General features: G+C 37.9%; 1 protein-coding gene across 2 annotated transcripts; it reads left to right on the forward strand.

The window, feature by feature from the left end:
• The first annotated feature begins 826 nt into the window (after positions 1–826).
• On the forward strand, positions 827–16,675 carry LOC103143838 (phosphatidylinositol 3-kinase regulatory subunit gamma-like). 2 transcript variants are annotated; one of them, XM_007560541.2, is made up of 12 exons: positions 827–1,376; positions 3,812–4,409; positions 8,102–8,245; positions 10,366–10,471; positions 10,720–10,818; positions 12,292–12,472; positions 12,581–12,703; positions 13,381–13,523; positions 13,610–13,789; positions 13,984–14,052; positions 14,872–15,033; positions 15,482–16,675. In XM_007560541.2, the coding sequence occupies exons 2-12, from the start codon at positions 4,199–4,201 to the stop codon at positions 15,669–15,671; spliced, it is 1,608 nt and encodes a 535-aa protein (XP_007560603.1). In that variant the 5' UTR covers positions 827–1,376; positions 3,812–4,198; the 3' UTR covers positions 15,672–16,675. The 2 variants fall into 2 exon arrangements, with proteins under 2 accessions (XP_007560603.1, XP_016531038.1); XM_016675552.1 differs by having other exon boundaries at positions 13,613–13,789.
• The last annotated feature ends 4,197 nt before the right edge of the window (positions 16,676–20,872 follow it).

Consider the following 20,872-nt stretch of genomic DNA (forward strand, 5'->3'; position numbering starts at 1 on the left):
TTAGAGTCCATCCCCACATTCACTTTAGCATGTAGCTTAGGAGGAGGAGGAGTCTGGGGATCTCTGGGGTAAAGAGATGTTTTGGGTAATGTTTCACTGAAATATTTCTGCAAAGGAAAATAACCAGAGGTTTCTAAAAACAGCGTCTTGTTAAGTTTTATCTGTGCATTTGGGCAATTCCCGCTGGGAAAAACTACAATCTAGGGTGCCATTTAAAAAGGGATTAAAAAGCAGGAAATTTAAAATGCAAAAGAAGAAGTGTAATTTTTCACCACTTTATAATTACTTCCTCATTAGTGATGTGTTTTTCCCTGTCAAAAAGAGTTTAAATTTTAATGACTGGACCCATGCAGAATGATTTCCATCTGGCTAAAATAAAGACGGTTTCCTCGCCTCTCATCCTTATTTTGTTCCTGTGATCAGTCAACCTGGCACGACACGGAGAGAGACCTGGTACTGGGGTGGAGGGGGCGGGTGTCTGGTTTTGTCTACAGCGCCGTAACATTTTTTTAGCATTTTTTTAACCAGTTACTTCCACACCACTTGTTTCATTATGCTGATCTGTGAAGTGGAACGTAACGCAGTCGGAGTTGAGAGGTCAGGGGCTCCCGCTGCCTGGAAACATACAGTCTAATATTAGAACATTTCCTTGATTTGTTAGCAGCATCTCTGCTGACTGCTGAGCACATGGCAACAGGCCGACCAATAGGATTTCAGGAGACTACTAAGCCCCTTCCTCTGTATAGCAACAGTGGCATCCTTTCCTTATTTATTTATATAGGAGTTTTTTTTCCCCTTGCCGTCTCATTCTCATGCTCGTGTCCCCCAACAGTGCATCCTCACTGTGACTCAAACTGTGAAAAAGAGTTGCAGTGTGAAGAGCAGTGCTGCACCGGTGCAGCTTCTTCTCCTCCTTCACCTCCACTGGCTCTAAAATCCAGACTTTGTCATCTTTTTTCCCCCCCTTTTTTTCTTTAGAATGCACTTTAAATATAATTGGAGTTTCTCCTGCACACTGCATTTAAAAGTGTGGCCACCGACTTTGAATCAGGCTGAAATTCAAGAAGCTCCGTGAGGAAGAGATGGAAAACCTGGAGGAATGACAGCGTGGGAAAATGTGCTACTTCAAAGGGATAGATAACACCCAACAGGAGAGGATCTGAAGAAGATGGAGAGCTGTGGAGGAGACGCTTCACGGGATAGGAGGAGCGGGAGGCGGTGGGGGGCGGAGGGACACAGGATGGCGTGAGGACATAGGCCAGTGGTTGGTTTGATCGGAGCCACGTGTGCGTCCGGCAACGTCTCTTCGCCGCTTCATGGATGTCGACGAGACGCTGGTTTCCCACGCTGCCCCGGTCTCCTCCGTCTTGGCCCAGGTAGGTGCATGCTGTCCTGCGTGGCTGAGCTTCTCGATGGCGTTTGATTCCTCTGGTCGGATGATGCCCGCTCCAAAAGTTGCCATTTTGAAAGTTCTCTGCATATTCTGCATCCACGGCTCTTCGTCGTTCAGAGCTTAGTTACAGGGTAATGGGGGGTTGGAGGGGGGGGGGGGGGGCAGCTTGAAGGCGTTGGGAAAATATGGCGTACATCAGATGTCCCGTTATCAGTTCCGGATGCGACACGATCAATAACAGTTAAAAAGAAAATAAACTTTTTCACCAAAACTGCAACTAAAACAGAACATGGAGGGAAATACCTGAAATCACGACATTTTTAGTGACGCTGTGTAATCGGACATCTGACGAGGTTCGAATCCTCCTCACTGGATTTCCTTAAATAATTAAATAAATCAACTAAACAGTTGCCATCACATTGCTTATTTAATTTGATTCATTTTGCACATTGAAAGCAAGGCTGAAACAAATCACAGTAAAAAAAATAAAAGTAAGAGAATGTCAGTAAAAATACAATAACTGGTTAAGAAGGAACCTAGTTGAACTATCCTATGTGGATGTTTGCTTATTTTGGGCTAAATACTGTAAAAATTCAAATGAACTGTTTTAAAGGGATTTGTCTTAATGTTGGCGTCGGTAAACCAATAATCGACTCGATACGACCTCAACATGGTCAACCAAGAGCACCAATCCATGGCGACTTAACGTCTGCGTACCATCCCAACCATCTCCACTCGACGCCATTTTCTCCTCTTCAGCTTTGGATGAGGGAGGTAGCTTCAGCTGATGAATTTAGAAACTTTCACCTGTTTCTTTGGCTGAAACAAACCAAACCCACAGTAATCAAAACGCCAAAAAAAAAACAACAACCAACAGACGATTTATCCAACAGCCAGATATGATGCTTAAAGGATCAGATCTTTAGTTTTTGAAACAGAGTATTGTAAATATTTTGGAAAAGATAAAAACTAATTTAAATTTGATGCGTTTCAATTGCATTTCCATTACTTAAAATAATCTCCCCCCCATTTTCTGCACACCTCATCCCTCAGGATAGAATATCATTAGTCGTGTGAAGCAACTCTTTCAATATTTGCCTTAAACATGCCGTTATGGTAATTTTTCCTCCCTTCTAGGGCAACTAAAGGATATCCCCAAACAAATCCCTTCCATAAGAGGTTACACTGTGGAGAATGCGCTGACTAATCCATCGCTATGGGATGGGAGCAGGATTTAGCTGCTGCCCCCCTCAATTCTCTGTCACGTAAAGGGTTTCCTGACATAATGCTGTACGTATATTATGTGTACATCTACAGATAAAACCTTTAGCAGGACTACATGGAGCAAAGTCCAGAGAAATCCACTAAATCCCAAACGAGGAAAAAGTCCCTCTTTTAAAATTTTATTTCAATTTTTCCTCTTTATTTCTACATTTAGTAATTTTACAGTAACAGTTTAGTTCAAATAAAACTGTAATTCACAAAATTACATCAACACCTTTTATGTTTTTTCCCCCAGTTTGAGTAGAAACAAAGACGCCTCAAAGTGAAATCTTTTCTGCTTCACGTTTTATTTTTACATTTTCAGACTTCTTAAAATGACTTTAAAATTCTATTGTTAAAGAATCTTAAAAAATATACACTTACTTTAAAGTTTTTGCTCATTTTGTTAAATAATTTTTTTAAAGTAACAGAAAATAGTATTAAAACAATTTTCCTTCAATAAATAAAATATTTGTGTATATGTAATATTTTTATTAATAAAAGCTATGTATACCTCCTAAGAAAATCTCCTAAAGATAATTTAATTATCCAAATGATCTGTGTTCATTTTTTTTAAAAATGCTGCAAATTGTTTTTTTTTTTTTTTATGAATGCACAATATAAAGAACAGTATTTATTTATTATTAATATCTCAGTTGTTCTGCGTTTCTTCAAGAATTGCTATTTTTAAAATTTTGTTATTTGTGCACAATGACATTGATTTATATTTTACTTTTGGATATAAATAAATAGATTTTTGTTTTTGACAAAAATGCAAATTAAATTAATGTTTTGGGTATTTCTGTGGCAGAGGAACAAATTAAATTTTGTGCTTTCACATCTTTTTTGGAAAAAGCCAAACTTATTTTTCTCATTTTTATTTAAATTGTAACTGGCAATTTAGTGTCTCAGCATCAAAAACGGTTTAGCAGATAAATTATTAAAGCAGAAATAAAAACAATCTTGGGGGAATGTGCAGCGTCAGGGCTGAAATCTGTTATAGAATAAATAATAAAAATGTTGAGCGTGACGTCAAACGATGCTGGATGCTGCATTTCCACCGAGCGCTGCCGTCTGGCCTTTTCGGTCTTTTCACCAGACGCTTTCCTCCATCTTTTTTTTTTTGTTTGCTTTTTTTGTTTTTTGTTCTCTTAGGTTTCTTGGGAAAAGTTTATTCATGAATCCTTGAAGAAATCAATCTGTTGTTCATCTGCATCCTCAAGCTTCGTTGGGACTCATTACTTCTGATGTGAATAAGCAGAACTGTGCTTGAACGAAGAAGCTCTAAAGACGAGTGCAGACCGGATCTGCTGGCGATGCCATCGGCCTGCTGTATGATGCGTTTAAAACTGTGGCTGAGCAACGGGACCTTGGACTACGTTGGCAACACTGAGCAGCCATGATCTCCGCACTTCCACCATCTGATCGGTCAACCATGAGGGCAACTCTGAGCTGATAGTATGTGGTCAGCAGCACCGTGGCCCAACTTCCTGCTTCACCCTCAATAAAACCAAGCTGGACAATTCAGTCGACGTTGTGAAAATGGCAGCGGAGAGTTTCCAGCTGGGGACAGACGACGAGCTCCAGGCTGCGTCATCGCTAGCATCCCTCCATCTCAGGGACGGCGTTGGGATCGGGAACACTGGCCACATGGAGGACAATCCAGAGCCCGACGCTGCCCTTCCTGCGATTACATCACCACCTCCTGACCAATCACGGCAGCGAGCAGAGATCGCTCCGCCAGCAGATCAAGGTAAGATCAAAAGTACCGTTTCAAGAGTTTGGATGAATCAATAAGACCTCAATGTGATGTTTAACAAAGCAGATGAAAACAAAATGATGTTTTCTCTAAAGCAGGAGTGTAAAACTCTTTTTTTTCTGGGTCACATTAAGATTGTGGTAGAATGAGCTGATAAAACCCACTAACAAATTGTTAAAAATATTAATAGATATGTTTCGACATTTGCTAAGTCTTATCATTGATGATAATTGATAATAGACCTGTTACATCAATAAATCAATCACATGGTAAATTAAAACAAGCTGAATCATTTAAATTTATGTGATTTATAGTTTTTCTCTCCCTCTACCAAAAACTGGAAAATAAAAGTCTTCAGTCTGATGCTTTGGTCTCAACTAACCTTTTTCTGAAGGACAGTCTTGTTTACAGTCTTCATAATTTTATTTGATGTTTCCGTTTTAATTATTTTGGATATGTAAAATGTATTATTGAATGTATTATTGGTAAATGTTAATTTCAATTTAAAGTTTATTAATCTTTGAGAATGCGTTTTTGCATTATTATGACATTACCATTATTTTACTTGAAATAAACGATAATGACAGGCCTAGAAATTAGGTAGTATATCGATAAAAAATGCTTTGATTTGATTGATAATCAACATTCAAGCACACAAACTGTTATTTTGAAGTCTCCATTTTGGTGTCCCTCTAAATCTAGAAGGACAATGTCGGGCCAGAGTTGGCCCCCGGACCTCGAGTTTGACACTTGCTGTAAGGCCTCATGTTCTCAAGTAGAAGGTGTCATTTTGTTTTTTTCTAATAAGAGGGGAAAAAATGGTGGTTAATTTTCCCACAATCACGTTTTAAAATATTTCAAGAATTATTTCTCATTCATTTCATTTATATTAGAGCTGCTGGAAAATATTTTTCAAATATATAGTTTCAAGCTAAATATTTATCTTCAAACTAAGTATTCAGTTTGAAGATAAATATTAACTTACAAACTAAGTGTTTAGTTTTAAATTGTGCCATTGTGATGAATGAACATGGTGAAAATACTGAAAAATTAGCCCCCATTTTCTCTCTTGTATAATAAATAACCCATATTATTGCTGTGTATTTATGACAGTGTAGCTTTACAAACAGCTCAACTGATTCAGTTACAAGTGAACAGCTTTCAACACGAGTCTTGAAGAGAAAACTAAATCTCTCTATAAGAATTAAGAAAGGACTTTATGCTGCTCAAAAACCTAAATTACTATAAAATCAAATGCCATTTCTTTCCATTTGGTTCCCGGCTGAATAACCAGCAGATGGCAGAATTTAGTTGGTTTGTGAAATGCTGAGACCAGATTAAAATTCGAACATAAACAAAAAAAAGACTTGTCATCTGGTTTGTAAAACGACGTTAAGAGTAAGGGATGTTTTAATATGAATTTCTTACTTAAAGCTGGAATGTGTGTGTGTGTGTGTGTGTGTCAATGATCAGTTCATCTCAAGCACAAGTTGAACTAAATCTCAGTCTATTTATGAACACAGAGGCGAAAGAGTTCAAACTAAAACTGGTGTCAGTGATGTAGTTCAAAGAGATGAGTTGAACACATCAACGTGTTCCGGTCCGAAATGTTCTGATTAACCCCAGAACTAAAGCCAAAGACCTTGTGAAGACGCTGGCTGAAGCTGGCAAGACCGTGAGAAACACACAAAAAGAAACTGACTGCAGTTCTCAAATGCAGACGGAGACAAACTCCTTCGTTTTTGTAGACATGTTCTCTGGTCTGATGAGACTAAAGTGAACCCATTTGGCCATGATGACCATTGTTACAATTGCAGGAAAAAGGGAAACACCATCCCTACTGTCAAGTATGGTAGTGGCAGGATCATGATGTGGGGCTTTTTTGCACCAGAAGGATTTGGTACACTTCATAAAATATGTAGCATGATAAGGAAAGAAGATTATGTGGAAATATGGTGTACTTCACCATATTTCCATGAATGTTTGCGTAAATTTTTATGACGACGTATTTGGTGTCAAAGTAAACTGCTCAGCAGGTAACAGTATTAACATTGAACCGATTTTTATGCGACACTGAGCTCAAAGTCAGCACTACCAGTGACGATGTCGCTGGTACTTTGTGCTGCAATAACAGGTGTGTAATGGCTGTGCTGTTGGGGGCAGAAAGGGGCCATCGCCCAGCTAGTTCAGCTAACTTGCTAGTAGCTATTCAGATTGTGGGGAAAAAAAGAAATTTGTCACAAAAAATGTAGGCAATCAGTACACTCCCCTATGAAATTTCAATCACCACACAGTACATCCGAGTATGTGGGAGTCTTAAAGCTGCAGTATGCAAGTTATGTAAAAAAGAATTTTTATAAATTTGTTAAAACTGTCATGTCATGACAGTAAAATATGAGGCAGATAATCTGTGAAAATATCAAGCTCCTCCACCTCATCCAACCAAAAACAACAAATCAGAACCAGGAGGAATGTCTTAATGCTGTCCATCACTCTCTTGTACATACTGCTCAATGTGCTAATGATGGAGAAACAACTTATCATCCCAGGAAAATCATTTATCCATCGTCACTGGATAAATTAGCCTGAACATTCACAACAGGCTGCAAGAAGGACAGGGATGATCAGCACATACATGAGCATGATCAGCAGTGCTAAGACCCGCCTCCTGGTTGTTTCCAGCTACCATTAGGAGAAGGCAGAGAAGCTAGATTTAGTCACAGATTATCCATCTCATACCATGGTGTAGCGACAGTAACAGTTTCAACAAATATGTAAAGTTTTTTGGGTTTTTTTTTTTTTTTTAGAAAAATTACATGCTGGGAAATAATGGTATGTCTTTTTATTTGGTGTACATAAACTTCTGGTTTCAACTATAAATCCTAATAAAATACATTAAAGTTTAAGGTTGTAAAAGGGCAATGTTCAAGAGGAATGAATAGATGTAGATTTTTTTAGACATCGATGCTCTTCAGCTTTTAATAACAGACAAGTTTTGACAGAGCTGGACAGTTTGAGGCCACGAGCTTGTTAGTTTGTCCCTTTCTTATATTACAACAGCATGTGTACGATTCCTCCTGCGTACGGCTCTGCCTGCCGCAGCAATTTAAAACATCTCCAGGCATGCCATTGCAAGTGCAGAAGGGATAACTTACATCAACTGTTAACAGCAGCTCTCACTACACACATTTATCAGCACAGGCGTGGGTGTGTTTACATGCTGTTCAAGAAAACGATCCACGCTACACATTACTTCAAGAAATGTCCAGCTGACAACTTCTCACGTTTCATCTGCATTCAGAATCTCACACTGACATGCATATGTTCGACAAAATGAGGAAAGCAGCAAGACGTCACCTTAAAATCTGCCACACTGACATGGCATCTCAATGCAGACAGCTGTTGTTTGTTAGGCGAGGCAAGGCGAGGTTGAGCGCTAAGCAGAACTGGGTCTGGCCGAGTGCGCCCGGGTGCTGAGGAGTGCCAGTTTTGGTATTTTAGGCAGTCAGACAGTGTCACCTGTCAGCACACTAGTCTGGACAGTCTCCTGCAAGCTGCAAGACAGGATATCTCCTCCAGTCTCGCTGGGTGACCTGCAGTGTGTGCAGACAGCCAGAGAGTGTGGATGGTCACAAACTGAGTGTCTCGAGCTGACGCCGCGGGTTGCTGTGCGGTTGATGTTTCAGAGTTCCTGGAAACAGAAAAGGACCAAAACGACGGCGAGGGGGAAGCTTGCATTCGGACGCTGGTTCCTCAGCAGCTCTCCTCCCATTTTGCTCAAGATCATGTGAATCCTGACCTGAAACCAACCAACACTAGCAAAGAAGGAGGTACTCCACATCACCAACTCATTTTATCTGAAAAAGGTCCAGTTTTTCTGTTAAGCATCATATTGTTGTGCTTCGACTTTGTTTGCGATATCTGAAAAAGCAAAGTAGACTATAGATGAAGGATGTTTATTATGAACAATCGTAGCATAATTTTAATATAGCATTTAATTCAGAATGGAAACAAACATGCTGCTGCCTCCGATTGTTCTGCTTTTACTCATTCATCAAACTTAAATGTTTTAGATCAAGATGTCACCCATCCCGGTTATCATCTGTTCGAACTGCTGCCTTCCAGCAGGCGACACCGGTCTATCACGACCAGAACTTATAGATATACAAGACGTTTCTTTCCATATGCTGTGAGAGTTTTAAATTGTTATTGATTGGGGCTTTAAACTAGGTTGATGTTTAATTAGATTGGTGTCTGATGGGATTTTTTTCCTTTCATCTTATTTTTCTGTTTATTTTAGACAGTTATTGTTCAATGACAATAAAAAGGCTTTTGGCTCTCACTTTTGAAACAATTTAAAACATCATGAAATTTGAACAGCATGACTTATTTTATTAAATATGTCCAAATCAGCAAGATCCTGAAGCCCCCAGATGCCATAAATGGATTGTGCCAACATTTGCATTACGTGTTTTTGATAACCAAATAGGCTTGGAATAAATGGAATAAATGGCACCCCAATGGGAATATTCAGATTGCATTCGGCTCTGCAGGAATGAAACTGTAGCTGGTTCATGCTGATTGATGATTCGAACATTTGTGATTATTCTAAATGTCTAACTTGACATTTGTGCCCTTTGTCCAATAAGGGAGAGGTAATTTTATTTGAGAAGTTGTGTGTAACATCTTTAATGCACTTGTTTCATGTCTGTTCAGAACGTTGGCGAGTTTTGCCGTTTTAAAATAAAGTTGGCTTTGCTAGTTGGAGGCAGCACAGAATGCTGAAGGATGTTTATTTCATCCTGATCCCTGGAAGACCAGCAGCTTGTGTTGCTTAGTCTGTAGCTTAATTAGGGAGTGGAGTAGCGTCTCGACCATTATTAGAACCTGGCGCCTGTCCATTATGTGAACTCAGAAGATGCAGAACGAAGACACTACTGCGTTTGATTTTATGTTTGGCATAAACAGAAGTTCAACTTTGTGTTTTTTAGGAAAATTTTACAACTCTACGCATGTCAACGCTCCTTTTCTGAATAAACTTGGTGCTGGTAAACATGTCGTAATGGGATTAATCAATTTCACGCCTGTATAAACAATACAGTTGGATTATTTATGCCAAATACATTTTAATCCAATCAAGGAATTGTTTCAATTCAGCCTCATTGGAGGGTTTTCTATAGGCATAAAGGGAGTGTTTTGGGTAATTTGAACTTGGCCTTTGACTAGGCCCCTCCAAAATTTTAATTGTGTGCATCTGAGTCTGATCTGCTCCATAATCTTAGTCCAGCAAAGCAGATCCAGTCCATCGCCACCATGCTTCACTGGAAGTATTCTGTTTTTGTTTTAAGACAAATTTAATGGAAAACTTACAAGAAGTGCAACTTTTATCTCATTAAGCTAGAAAACATTTTTCACAAAGTCTGTAGGGTCATCATAATAGTTTTTAGCAGATAAGAGATTGACCTTTGGACAGATGTTAAAGGTCAACATCACTACTGACCAAAAAGAACCCAGTCTCTTTCTTATTAATGCCGATTTGAGAAGCGAGTGAGGTCTGCAGTGGTTTAGATGTTGCTCTGATCAGGCTGTCAGACATGTTTTATTCCTGATCTTACAGGTCGACGCTAAACAGACCTGCAGGTAGTGAAATTAAACTCAGCTTTCCAAAAATATGTGGATAATCACAGTTCATTCACTACTTCTGAAATATCTTTTTCGAAACAGGGTCACAGTTGGTTTGGATATATTTTTTTTTTATCCTTAATGAACAAAATCCATTTTAGAAAAATATACTTTCCATTTATTCTGCTCATCTATGTGTTAGGGTTAGAGAATCAGTTATTTGATCAGAGACATTTGGTGAAAACATTTTAAAGTTATACATATAAAAAGTTCCTACTCGTGTTTTTATTTTGTCGTTACATAAAATTATCCTGCGTTTTGTGGTCAGATATCCCACCAGAGAACAACATAACCAAAGCGATGGCAGCCTCTGACAGCAGCACTGATGATCAGCAGCTGTCTGATGCAGAATGGTACTGGGGCAACATTTCACGGTAGGAACCATTTAAATAATCCGGGTTAAGGTTCATTTGGATCCACAGCTCCAAATTAACACTTTTTCTAAGTGCAATCCTGATATAATCCTGAAATTATAAACAACAACAACATTTGGGTTTCAAGACTAATCTCAAGCGAGAATATTATTTTGAAAGGCTAGTATTTCTACAATTTTGGTTTTTCGTTTTGGCCTCTTGTTTTCCAGTCTTTATAAATCATGAATGTTATCTTTTATTTTATCTAGAGAGGAGGTAAATGAGATGATGAGAAACACTCCTGATGGTACGTTTCTGGTACGAAATGCTTCCAGCAGGATTAAAGGGGAATACACGCTGACTCTTCGGTAAGTTTTGTTTTAAATCTTAATCTAAAAACCCAGTTTAAAAAAAATAAAAAAATGTTCTTGCAGTCTGAACTTCTTACTGACACACCAGAGGACGTCGGGTCACTAAGAATATTTAGGATAGAGTTATACTCCCCTCTTCATTTTTTTGCTTTAACCTGTCAGCTAAAAAAAGAAAAGCTTTCCTCAGGTTCTCCCCTCTAATAAAAGAGACAAGTTTGACGATTGAGGTTGGGCCAACCATTTAGCCGCCATTTTTAAAAAGGTAGCAGTATTCTCAAACTTGAGATTTTCACGCTATCAGACAGGTTTCAACTCAGCTTGTCAGGAATAAAGGTCAAGGACATTTACTTTGGAACAGCAACAACGTTTAGTTGGTGTCTAAACTATGCATTTTTTTCTAGGTCTTCCAATTATGTGTGAAATATTTATGAAATTAAAAAAGAAACATTTTAAATATCCTGTTGGCTCTTTGATGTTTTAGTCAATATCACTGAAACTGAATTACATTTTTTCCTCCATGAATTGTTCCAGTCCTTATAAACTGATTATTCAAAGCAATCTGATCATGCTACTTGTGTTTTTAATGGTTATTATAATGGCATAATAGTTATGGATCAGTACATTAAAAAAAATAAATCAGCTTTTTTGTAACGCCACAGGCTGTGATCAGGTTAAACTTTTGCTTTTTTAATTTTCAGTCATAACTTTAGACATTCTGTGGTTTCTGTCCCAACTTAGTAAAATCAGAACCAGCTGCTTTTGTAATGTTAAACTTTGCTGATTAGATTTTGGCACCGACTGCAGCAGTTGGAAACAGGAGCAATAAGATGCATTTCACTTGTGTTTTTCCACTCATTTATCAAACAAAACTCCACAGAAACACCCACTTTAATCAAAGCTGATTGTGTTGCTTCACTAAATCATTGCTGCATATACATGTTTGCAACCAAGCCCTGATTTTTTCAGTCACATCAATCCAGCAAGTGGCTAAAGAAGCATTGCTATGCAGCATGGCTAATTTATGGCTACAGTTTGGTTCTGGACGCATTTATATTTATAGAAATGTTATATTTATTAAAAACAAAAACAAAAAGAAAATTAAAATTTTTGCTCAATTTGTAGAAAGGGAGCACTTACTGATGCTTTCTGGCATAGGGACAAATAAAAATGACAAATATAGAAAGAAACAGAACTTTTTATGGTAGGAAGTCTGACTTTTTTTTTAAGGTTACATCTTCTTAAGAGTTCTTAAAGAGAAAATACATTGGACAAAATCAGTTTGACAGGGCCAACCTTTACAAAAACAAGAGATTAGAGATTCTGACTTCTGTTAATAGGAGCTTTGGAAAAAAATAGATAAAAAAAAATAAAAACAGACCTCACCCATAGGTACTGGTTCCGGGATAAACAAAAAACAAGTCACTGTGAACATGGAGAAAAGACATGACTGTCCATTTCTGACTTTTACAGAAAAGATGGGTACAACCGACTAATAAAAATCTTCCATCAAGGGGGGAAGTGTGGCTTTTCTGAGCCACTGACTTTTCCCTCACCGGTAGACCTGATCCAGTACTACCAGAAGAAATCACTAGCCCAGTACAACTCTAAGCTGGATATCAGGTTACTTTACCCAGTTTCCAGATACTATCAGGTAAGTGTTGACTTTTCCTGATAAGAAAAACGGGAAAAAAATTCAAATGAAAATGTGAAACAACCCATCACAACACTCCTGAGTGATTTTACATTCCTCTCTGTGTAGCACCATGTGATTGAGATCGATATTGCAGCAATCGGAGAACAGCTGAGGATATTTCAGGATCAATACAAGGAGAAAAGTCAAGAATATGACCATCTATTTAAGGAGCTGAACCAAACCTCACAGGTACCAACACAACATTTATAAATAGCCATAGTTACTACATCATCACTGGTTATTTTAGGGTAAAAAATAAATAAACTTTTCCTAAGCCACTAAAAGCAGAGTTAATTTCTCATTTGGTGCTTTAGCTAGCTTTGAAAACGTTTAGCACGCCAAGCATGATATCAAACATGAAACATACAGGTACAAAAGAAAACAATATAAATATAAATACAATATACATACAATACATTATAGGACGTGTAAAATATGCCAAAATTAAATTGGTGCTTGAGGGGTGTAGTCTTTTTGGGGCAGATATTTGGATTGAAGTTAGCGCTTTAGCATTAGCTCCTGCTAAATATCATGGCATGGTGGCGTTCCTGAACAAATACCAGAATATGTTCATGTGCAGAACCAAGTTTGAAACTTTAAAAACTGACACAAAAAATAGCTACAATTAAACTGTGCCTGTTTATAGTGCTATATTCATTAAAAAACTAATCTCCATTTAAGTTCTAAGCTTTTAGAACATAAAAAAATATTACAGAAATTTAAAGATTCTTTGCTTACTCCTGACCAAACTGAAAAATGTTTGAAGCGTACCGTACCGTCCCTTTAAAACCATGGGACACATCAAACAGACTTTTGTGTACCATTATACCTCTATTCAATATTACTCTTATTCCCCTAATTTACAGGAGCTCCAGAGTAAGCGAACAGCCATTGAGGCTTTCAGTGAAATCATCCGGATCTTTGAGGAGGAGTGTGAAACCCAGGAGCGCTACAGCAAGGAATACATCGACATGTTCCTCACTTTAGACAGCAGCACAAAAAATGACAAGTAGGATTCCTAACATAATTCAGTCAATTCAACCCCATGTTTCTACAGCTAATATTAAATAATCACTGTGGTTGCTTCTTTGGCAGCAGAATTCAAAACAACTCTGAAGAACTGCAGTCCAGGGTGGAGGAGATCCACAACAGCAAGAAGATGTTGGAGGAAGAACTGAGGACAAAAGCATTGGCTCACATGGAGGTCGACAGGAAAATTACGAGACTGAAGCCTGATCTTGTACAGCTCAGAAAAATCAGAGATCAATACCTCCTGTAAGTATTGGCACCACAAATACTCCTATCAAAAAGCCTTGTTTTATAGTTCTAAAAACAAAAGTCAGCACATTAAAGCTAGAAGAAAATTTAATAGAGTAATTATTGAATTAAATTTTGACAATTTAAAAAGAACAAAAGAACGCAAAGATGTTAAAGTGAATCTTTCTGACCTTGTTTTGCTAATATTTCAGATGGCTCACCCAGCAAGGCATGAGACAGAGTCAAATTAACAACTGGTTGGGTGTCGGAGCTGATGAAGAGTAAGTATCCTTTTCTTGATCTATTAAAACAACTTCGAAGTTCTAAGATTTTTTTTTTTTTAATTGCATCATAGCTAACGTAAGGATGTGCAACTCCAGTTTCTGAGGGATGATGTCTTGAATATTTTAGATTTTGCTCCAACATATCTGGCTCAAGTTACTGATTTACAACCTCAATACGTCATAAAAACAGGACTGGACGATCTGTCTGAAAAACCTATTGTACTACAAGTGTTTCGTATCAGTAGATATCAATAATTATTTATGTTTTTTTATTATTTAAACAACTGAAATACTACTAAACTGGTGGCATGACCTTCCCCGTTTCATCCACAGTTTTCGCTCCATGCAGTTTTTTTTTTATTATCTTTAAGCATTTGTGAGGCGTAGTGGAGAAACCTTAAAGTTTCTCAGCAGGTTGTTGCTAGGTAACCACAAGTTACTCAACAAGTTGTTGCTAGGTAACCAGTGAGAAGAAGCAAGTTAGTTGATGCCACCAATCTTTCCTCTGCTTACATCTCCCAGAATGCTGTGCAGTTCTGGATTGGTGTTCAGTGAAATTATCGAGTACTCTGTTGATATTGATCACATCTATCACGTTATATACAATTAATTTATTGCCCTGCCCTTCACTGACGTCTGCAGAGACACTTATGAATTAAGCATTCATTAGGTTCAGTTTTTTTGGACATCAGCCCTCGAGAACTTTTGCACACTATGGCGCAACATGATCAACACTTGAATGATCAAATACTGTAATAGACAATGAGATGAGGAATCACTAAATAATTCGGTTAATTTAACCTGCCTTCATTCAAGCCCTTACACCCTTGAAGACGACACCCATGAGGAGGAGAGAAGTTGGTATGTCGGAGGTATGAGACGAAGAGAGGCGGAGGAGCTGCTGAAAGGAAGGCGTGACGGGACATTCTTGATCAGGGACAGCCAGACTCAGAGGGGATCCTTTGCTTGCTCTGTTGTGTGAGTATCTTCACATCTCCTTGTTTCAAAGTAAAAAAAAAAAAAAGATTTGCACTGGCTAACTTTTCCTGAAACAGTCTACATTACCATAGACCAGGGACTCTCAAAAGTGTGGGATGCGCCCCCTGGTGTAGCCATCATGTCATGACTGAAAGATCCTTGCTGATTTTTTTATTTTTTATTGCAGGTGGAACTGCTTATGTTTTCAGAATTGCTCCCTGATCTTTACTCGTAGTGACATAAATAAGTGTTTTAAGGTGACGGGACATTGTGCACTTTTCTTATGCTCCATTGCTGCACAAGAGAAGCTGATCCACAGTATAACATTGGGCTGCACTCTAATAATCACTCTGTGCATCTTGATTTACTTTTATTTCTTCACTCCATCCATATTTTGTTTTAAAAGTTAGAACTTAAAACAAAAAGTGACCCGTGTTTCCTCCTGCAGCGTGGACGGAGACGTCAAACACTGTGTGATCTACAGGACATCGACAGGCTATGGCTTCGCTGAGCCCTACAACTTGTACTCGTCGCTGAGGGAGCTTGTCCTCCACTACCGCCACACATCACTGATCCAACACAACCAGCAGCTGAATGTAACCCTGGCCTGGCCCGCTTTCAGTCAGCAGTCCAGCTGAGATGCACCAGCACAACGTCCTGATTCCCAAAGTTTCACAGCATTAGCACGGAGGACTCACCCATATGGAGACACAGATGAAAACAAAGAGCCCGTTAGCGATTCAGTCAGAAGAACTAACTGGTATGTTTTCACATAAAATACAAGAATCAACAGCAGTCAGCTTATAATACAGATTTGAAGCAACTTCAGCTTTAATTATGTCTCAGACTGTCTGCAGCCCTAAAAACTTACACGCTGGCACACTTTAAGATGTTCAGCTCAAGCTGTCCAATGCAGATCTTATAAAAATGACACCAGTTTATCATGTTGCTATAAAATCCAATCTGTAGCTGTTCCAATTCAGTTTTTTAAATTGATCGTATTTGTTGTCTGAATCACTTTTTATTCACACATAAACTCATTCAACAATAATGCACACGTTTGTAAAATTTAGAGGTTTTACAAGACATAAGGAGGAACAGAAAAGCATTAATAAAACCATTTTTACTAAAACAGTTGAAGCAGATGGCTGTACAGTCATGGGAAAAAATGCAGCCTTGCTGCTAATCAAAGGCACATGATTAATTAGTCCTCACATCATGAGTGTAACGATCACAGAGATGGCAGAACAGGGATGGTTTGGAGTAAACTGGTGTGTTTTAACACAATGCCAATGTTGAAAGACATCAATGACCTTTGAGAAGAAATTTTTCAGGTTTTCCATCAAACTTGGAAAAAGACTGAACAATTAGAAAAGACTAAACAAGTATGGCTGGCATGGAAGGGATGTCAGGAGAAATTCTTGATCCATGAAAAGAGTATTGCTTAATTAGGTTTTGCAAAGTTGCATCTGAATGAACTACAAGGACTTAAGGAACGATCAATGTCGTTTGGACAGATGGGACCAAATTAGAGACAAACAGACATCCTCACCTGAACTGCATGGTGGTGGAGAGGGTTTCCCCACCCCCCCCTAGTTGTAGACCCATTTATTTGACCCTAATATTCATATGTTAGGGTGAACCTCAAACCAAACTTCTACCACAGTAAATTTCACACCTGATAGTCCGGTAGACCCGGTTTGATTGGGAACCATATTTGCTTTCACACTGCAGGTGCCCAACAACCCAAAGCCGCTGAAAAACCTGTTCCCCCCTTCACCTATGGAGGCGCTGCACCAAGAACCACTGAAGGAAACGACACAAAAACCTCTGAAGAAGACACTGAGCGAAACTTCCTTCTTCACAAAATGGAGTAGCATCAGAGTTTAGCTGTTGTAGGATTTCTCTTTTGTCTTTGGTAAAAGACAATGAGCCTTGTCTCCTGCTAGTACTGGACAAGTGCATTTGTTTTTGGTTGTACCCAGAATGCCCTACACTGTAGTACGTTTCCTGATTTTGGAGCGGCCCCTGGTTTGCTTGGCATTCACATTTTCACTGAAACTGCATCAGAGTTCACTTCAACCTAACAGAGACGTTGATATTTTGGTCCCCATCAGAGCTTGGTTGAATAGTCACACCTCCCCAAACAAACCAGACTTTTCTGGCAAACAAACTCAAGTTTGATTAAAGTGACTAATAAGCCTGGTGTGAAAGGTGTTGAAAAATTCAATCTCGACAATTATCTTACGTTGTTGGCTGCTATTAAATTATGGCTTGTCCTTTCCCATGACTGTAGGTCGGATGCCTGTTTTTGCTCTTCACTGATAGATTTGATCTTCTGTCTGAGTAACATGGAGTAGTTAGCTTCTAGAAATACTGGATTTTTAAACAACTTCACCCCAAAGACTTACAAGGAAGCTAAATGCTAATGTTTCCAGAAAAATCTACTCAATCCTCCTGCGGATCATATTATTTTCTAAACTATGGTCCAAAACAATGTAGTCAAAGGTTAATCCCCACACACATTTAATCTCTCTGTAGTAAGACATGTCTTCCATGCAATCAAACACGTTTATTCAGGGACGAAGGAGTGTTAAAGGTGCTCCGAGGGAAACTAAGCTCAGGAAGGGACTCTGCAAACATGAAGAGTACTGCAGGGACTGGGGAGACACTCAAGCACTTTATCCAGAAAAAAAATACAAAAAGGAATAGGTTCTCCAAGATGGCTCCTTTTTGCTGCTCTTGGCTAGTGAAACATTTTTGCTTTATTCAACATAAATTACATTTTTTCCTCTTCGTAATATGTCTCATTTGACAGTATATTGAGAGAGACAAAGATCGGACAACAATCTATTGTTTAAATAAAGCGAGTAATCACTCTGGTTTAGATTAATACTCTCTTTACTTTTTATTTCCTTTTCCAAGGATTTGAACAGAAGATTTTGTGTTACGTTTGTTGATTATATTATGGATGACATTACAAAAGGCTAAAACAGCTGGTTTACAAATCTTTAAGTAATTGTTGAAAGGTGCCTTTAAGAGTTTTACGCCAGCTACAATATTCACCTTACAGACTACAATGGTTTGATGAAATCAGTAGGTTTTGTCTGGTTGGATATGATTTCATAAACATCCATGACGATCAATCAGAAGAAGGCTTTGCCTCCAATTTAGCAGTACAATTTTAAGGACGACCCATAGCACAGACCTATTAACATAAAAGTCTGAGAGAAACTGCACAGAAAGGGTCACTGACATTTCAGGATAAAGCCAATTTAGCACATAAATAAAATCTGGAGTTAATCCACGTGTCACTACTAACATCTATGTTATTTGTGTCAAGGATAATCTAAAACTACACAGCGACTTCCCTATTCACTACTGAAATTGCAATACAGGGTTTCCCCCAGTGTATTGTAAGCCTGGCGGGCCACCAGGCTTTACTTGTGCCCCCACCAGGCCAAGCGTTGCTTATATATTGAAGTCTTTTTAAAATGTTTGCATTTTTAAGACTTTATAGTTGGTGTTCGGGTATTAATCTTTCAAGAACACATAATTATCAAGTGATACTTTCACATTTCTTGTCAACTTTAAACATTTTTAACTCAAAAACAGTTAAAAATTTGTTTTTTTAAACTGTTTAAAATACACAGTTAAACTTGCCAAGTTTAATTTTAAGGGAGAAACCTGCTAAGTTTTCTGGGGGAAACTTTGCAATGCAAGTTTCTAATAGTCCATCAACCAAATTTCAGTTTAAATTTTGCTGTGTTTACATTTCTTATTGGGGTTTCAGAGCAGGTAACATTTCCAATAAATATGACCATGAATATAAACACCATTAAGCTATGTTCACAAAACAAGCAAATCAGATCCTTTCTGCCCATTTGAGGCTTATATCTGACTTTTTCATTGTGGTCTGATCGGCCCAATTCCGATCTTTCACCACAACCCCCAGATGGAAAAGAAATGAATAGAAATCCAATTTGTGCCACTTCCCTATTTGGTACTAATTGGATACCTATCCCACTGTTTTCAATTGCAGTCTGAACGGTCTTGTGACATTTTATCCAACTTTCATGTCACAGTCGTGAGAAAACGCACCAGTTATGGTAAATACAAACATAAACAATGACTGAAAATTAAGAAAGAAGTCAGTTAAGTTGACAAACTCAGATCAGACGAGATGACCCGCTAAACACATTACTAAGCAGAGGAAAATAAACCAGCTAGCCACAAACAGAGGGTCACATTATTGGTGCTCCTGTTAGAAATGCACTTTTATTGCAGTAGCATAATCTCAAGCTGTTAGTGTGATTGTCTTTCTCCAGCCCTGTTTGTCACAATTCCAGTTTAGAGATCAGCAATTTGAGTGGCTGTTCTCCAATACCTGCTTTTTGTGAAGATCAACACATATCTGCTTTACTTGAATCGCATGACTAATAATGGGCTTGTGTTGAATCATAATCATAACCTTGGGAATAATGGCATCGCGAAATATTAAAGCAAACTCAGAGATGATCTGAGGAAATTTAAAAGTTTGAGGCATAAAACCTGACAATGGTTTGTTTAGATTAATTTTGAATGAGTTTTTATAGGTGCTAGTAAGTGTGGAAATGGTGATTTTATGAAGAACAAGCATCTTTTAGAACGACATTATTCCTCCCACTTAAAAAAAATAATTCTCAAATTTTCAGTGTGAAGTTATAGCATTTAAATAAAAGTAAAATTTTATGAAAGGATTTTTTTTTTGTATTATTAGAGGTCATCAGTCTTTTCCTTAGCTACATATGTAGAGCTCTATTAAATTGTTTACATCCTAATATATTAAGTAGTGAGAGATGCATATGTTAATGATAATCCAGAAGTACTGTGATGTGATCCATAGAACGAAGCAAGTATTACCTCTAAAAGCTTTAAAATAGTTACTACCTCAGTTTGAGGTAAAACTCAAAAAAAAAGATGAAACACTGTGTCTAAGTTAGGAGATTCTTAGTTTAACATTTCCAAGCTTGTTTTCTATTATAATTATTGGCATTTCAATATAAATTGTTTACATTTTAAAGCTATCCAGGAATAGTCAACTCTGGGGGAACCTGGTCTTCCACCCAGGGACCTTGGACTGAGAGTGGCAATGATGTATTGTCTGAAAATAAAATAAAAAAAAACACAAATAAAACAATGACCAGTATTGCACATTAAAGATATTAATATTTAGGCGTACATAATATTTGTTAAAGGCTGATAAATAATTATTCTCTATTATGATGGGTCACTTTTAATGCATTTCTCTCTTAACGGTCCACCATGTGCTTGATTGTCATTATGTATGTCACTTGATGTTGTCAGTTCTGTTAGACTGTTACCTGCTGTGAAGTGAGTTGGACAGATTTTAGCTTTTCTGGTTGTAAAAAAAAAGAAAAAAAAATTATAAGTTGCATGATCTTGTTACAATGCATATAATATGTTAGGCTGGGTACTGTTTAGAAATCAGTTTTACTTCTACAATTTTACCACCAGCTAGATAAGACACTTTCTTTGCTTTTTACCTCAAAATTATGTAAAAGATTTTCCTTTATTTGTGCGATTTGTGGTTGCCATGATTTGTTGTAGTTTTTCCATTTTAAACGACACAGTACAGAGTAGCTGGCTCATGTTTAACGTTAGGTGTGCCTGCTACCACATCAGTTCGTTAGTGTTGCACAGTATTAAAATGTGAAGTCTTGCAATGCACAGGTTTTGAACAAACCACCACAACGGAGTGAGACGAAAACTTGTATGAAAGTAAAAAATGAAGATGTCTGCCCCTTCTAAGTCATGTTGTGTATTTTGTACTTTTGGC

The sequence above is a fragment of the Poecilia formosa genome, unplaced genomic scaffold, assembly GCF_000485575.1.
Source record: "Poecilia formosa unplaced genomic scaffold, Poecilia_formosa-5.1.2 Scaffold116, whole genome shotgun sequence".
NCBI classification, from domain to species: Eukaryota; Metazoa; Chordata; class Actinopteri; order Cyprinodontiformes; family Poeciliidae; genus Poecilia; species Poecilia formosa.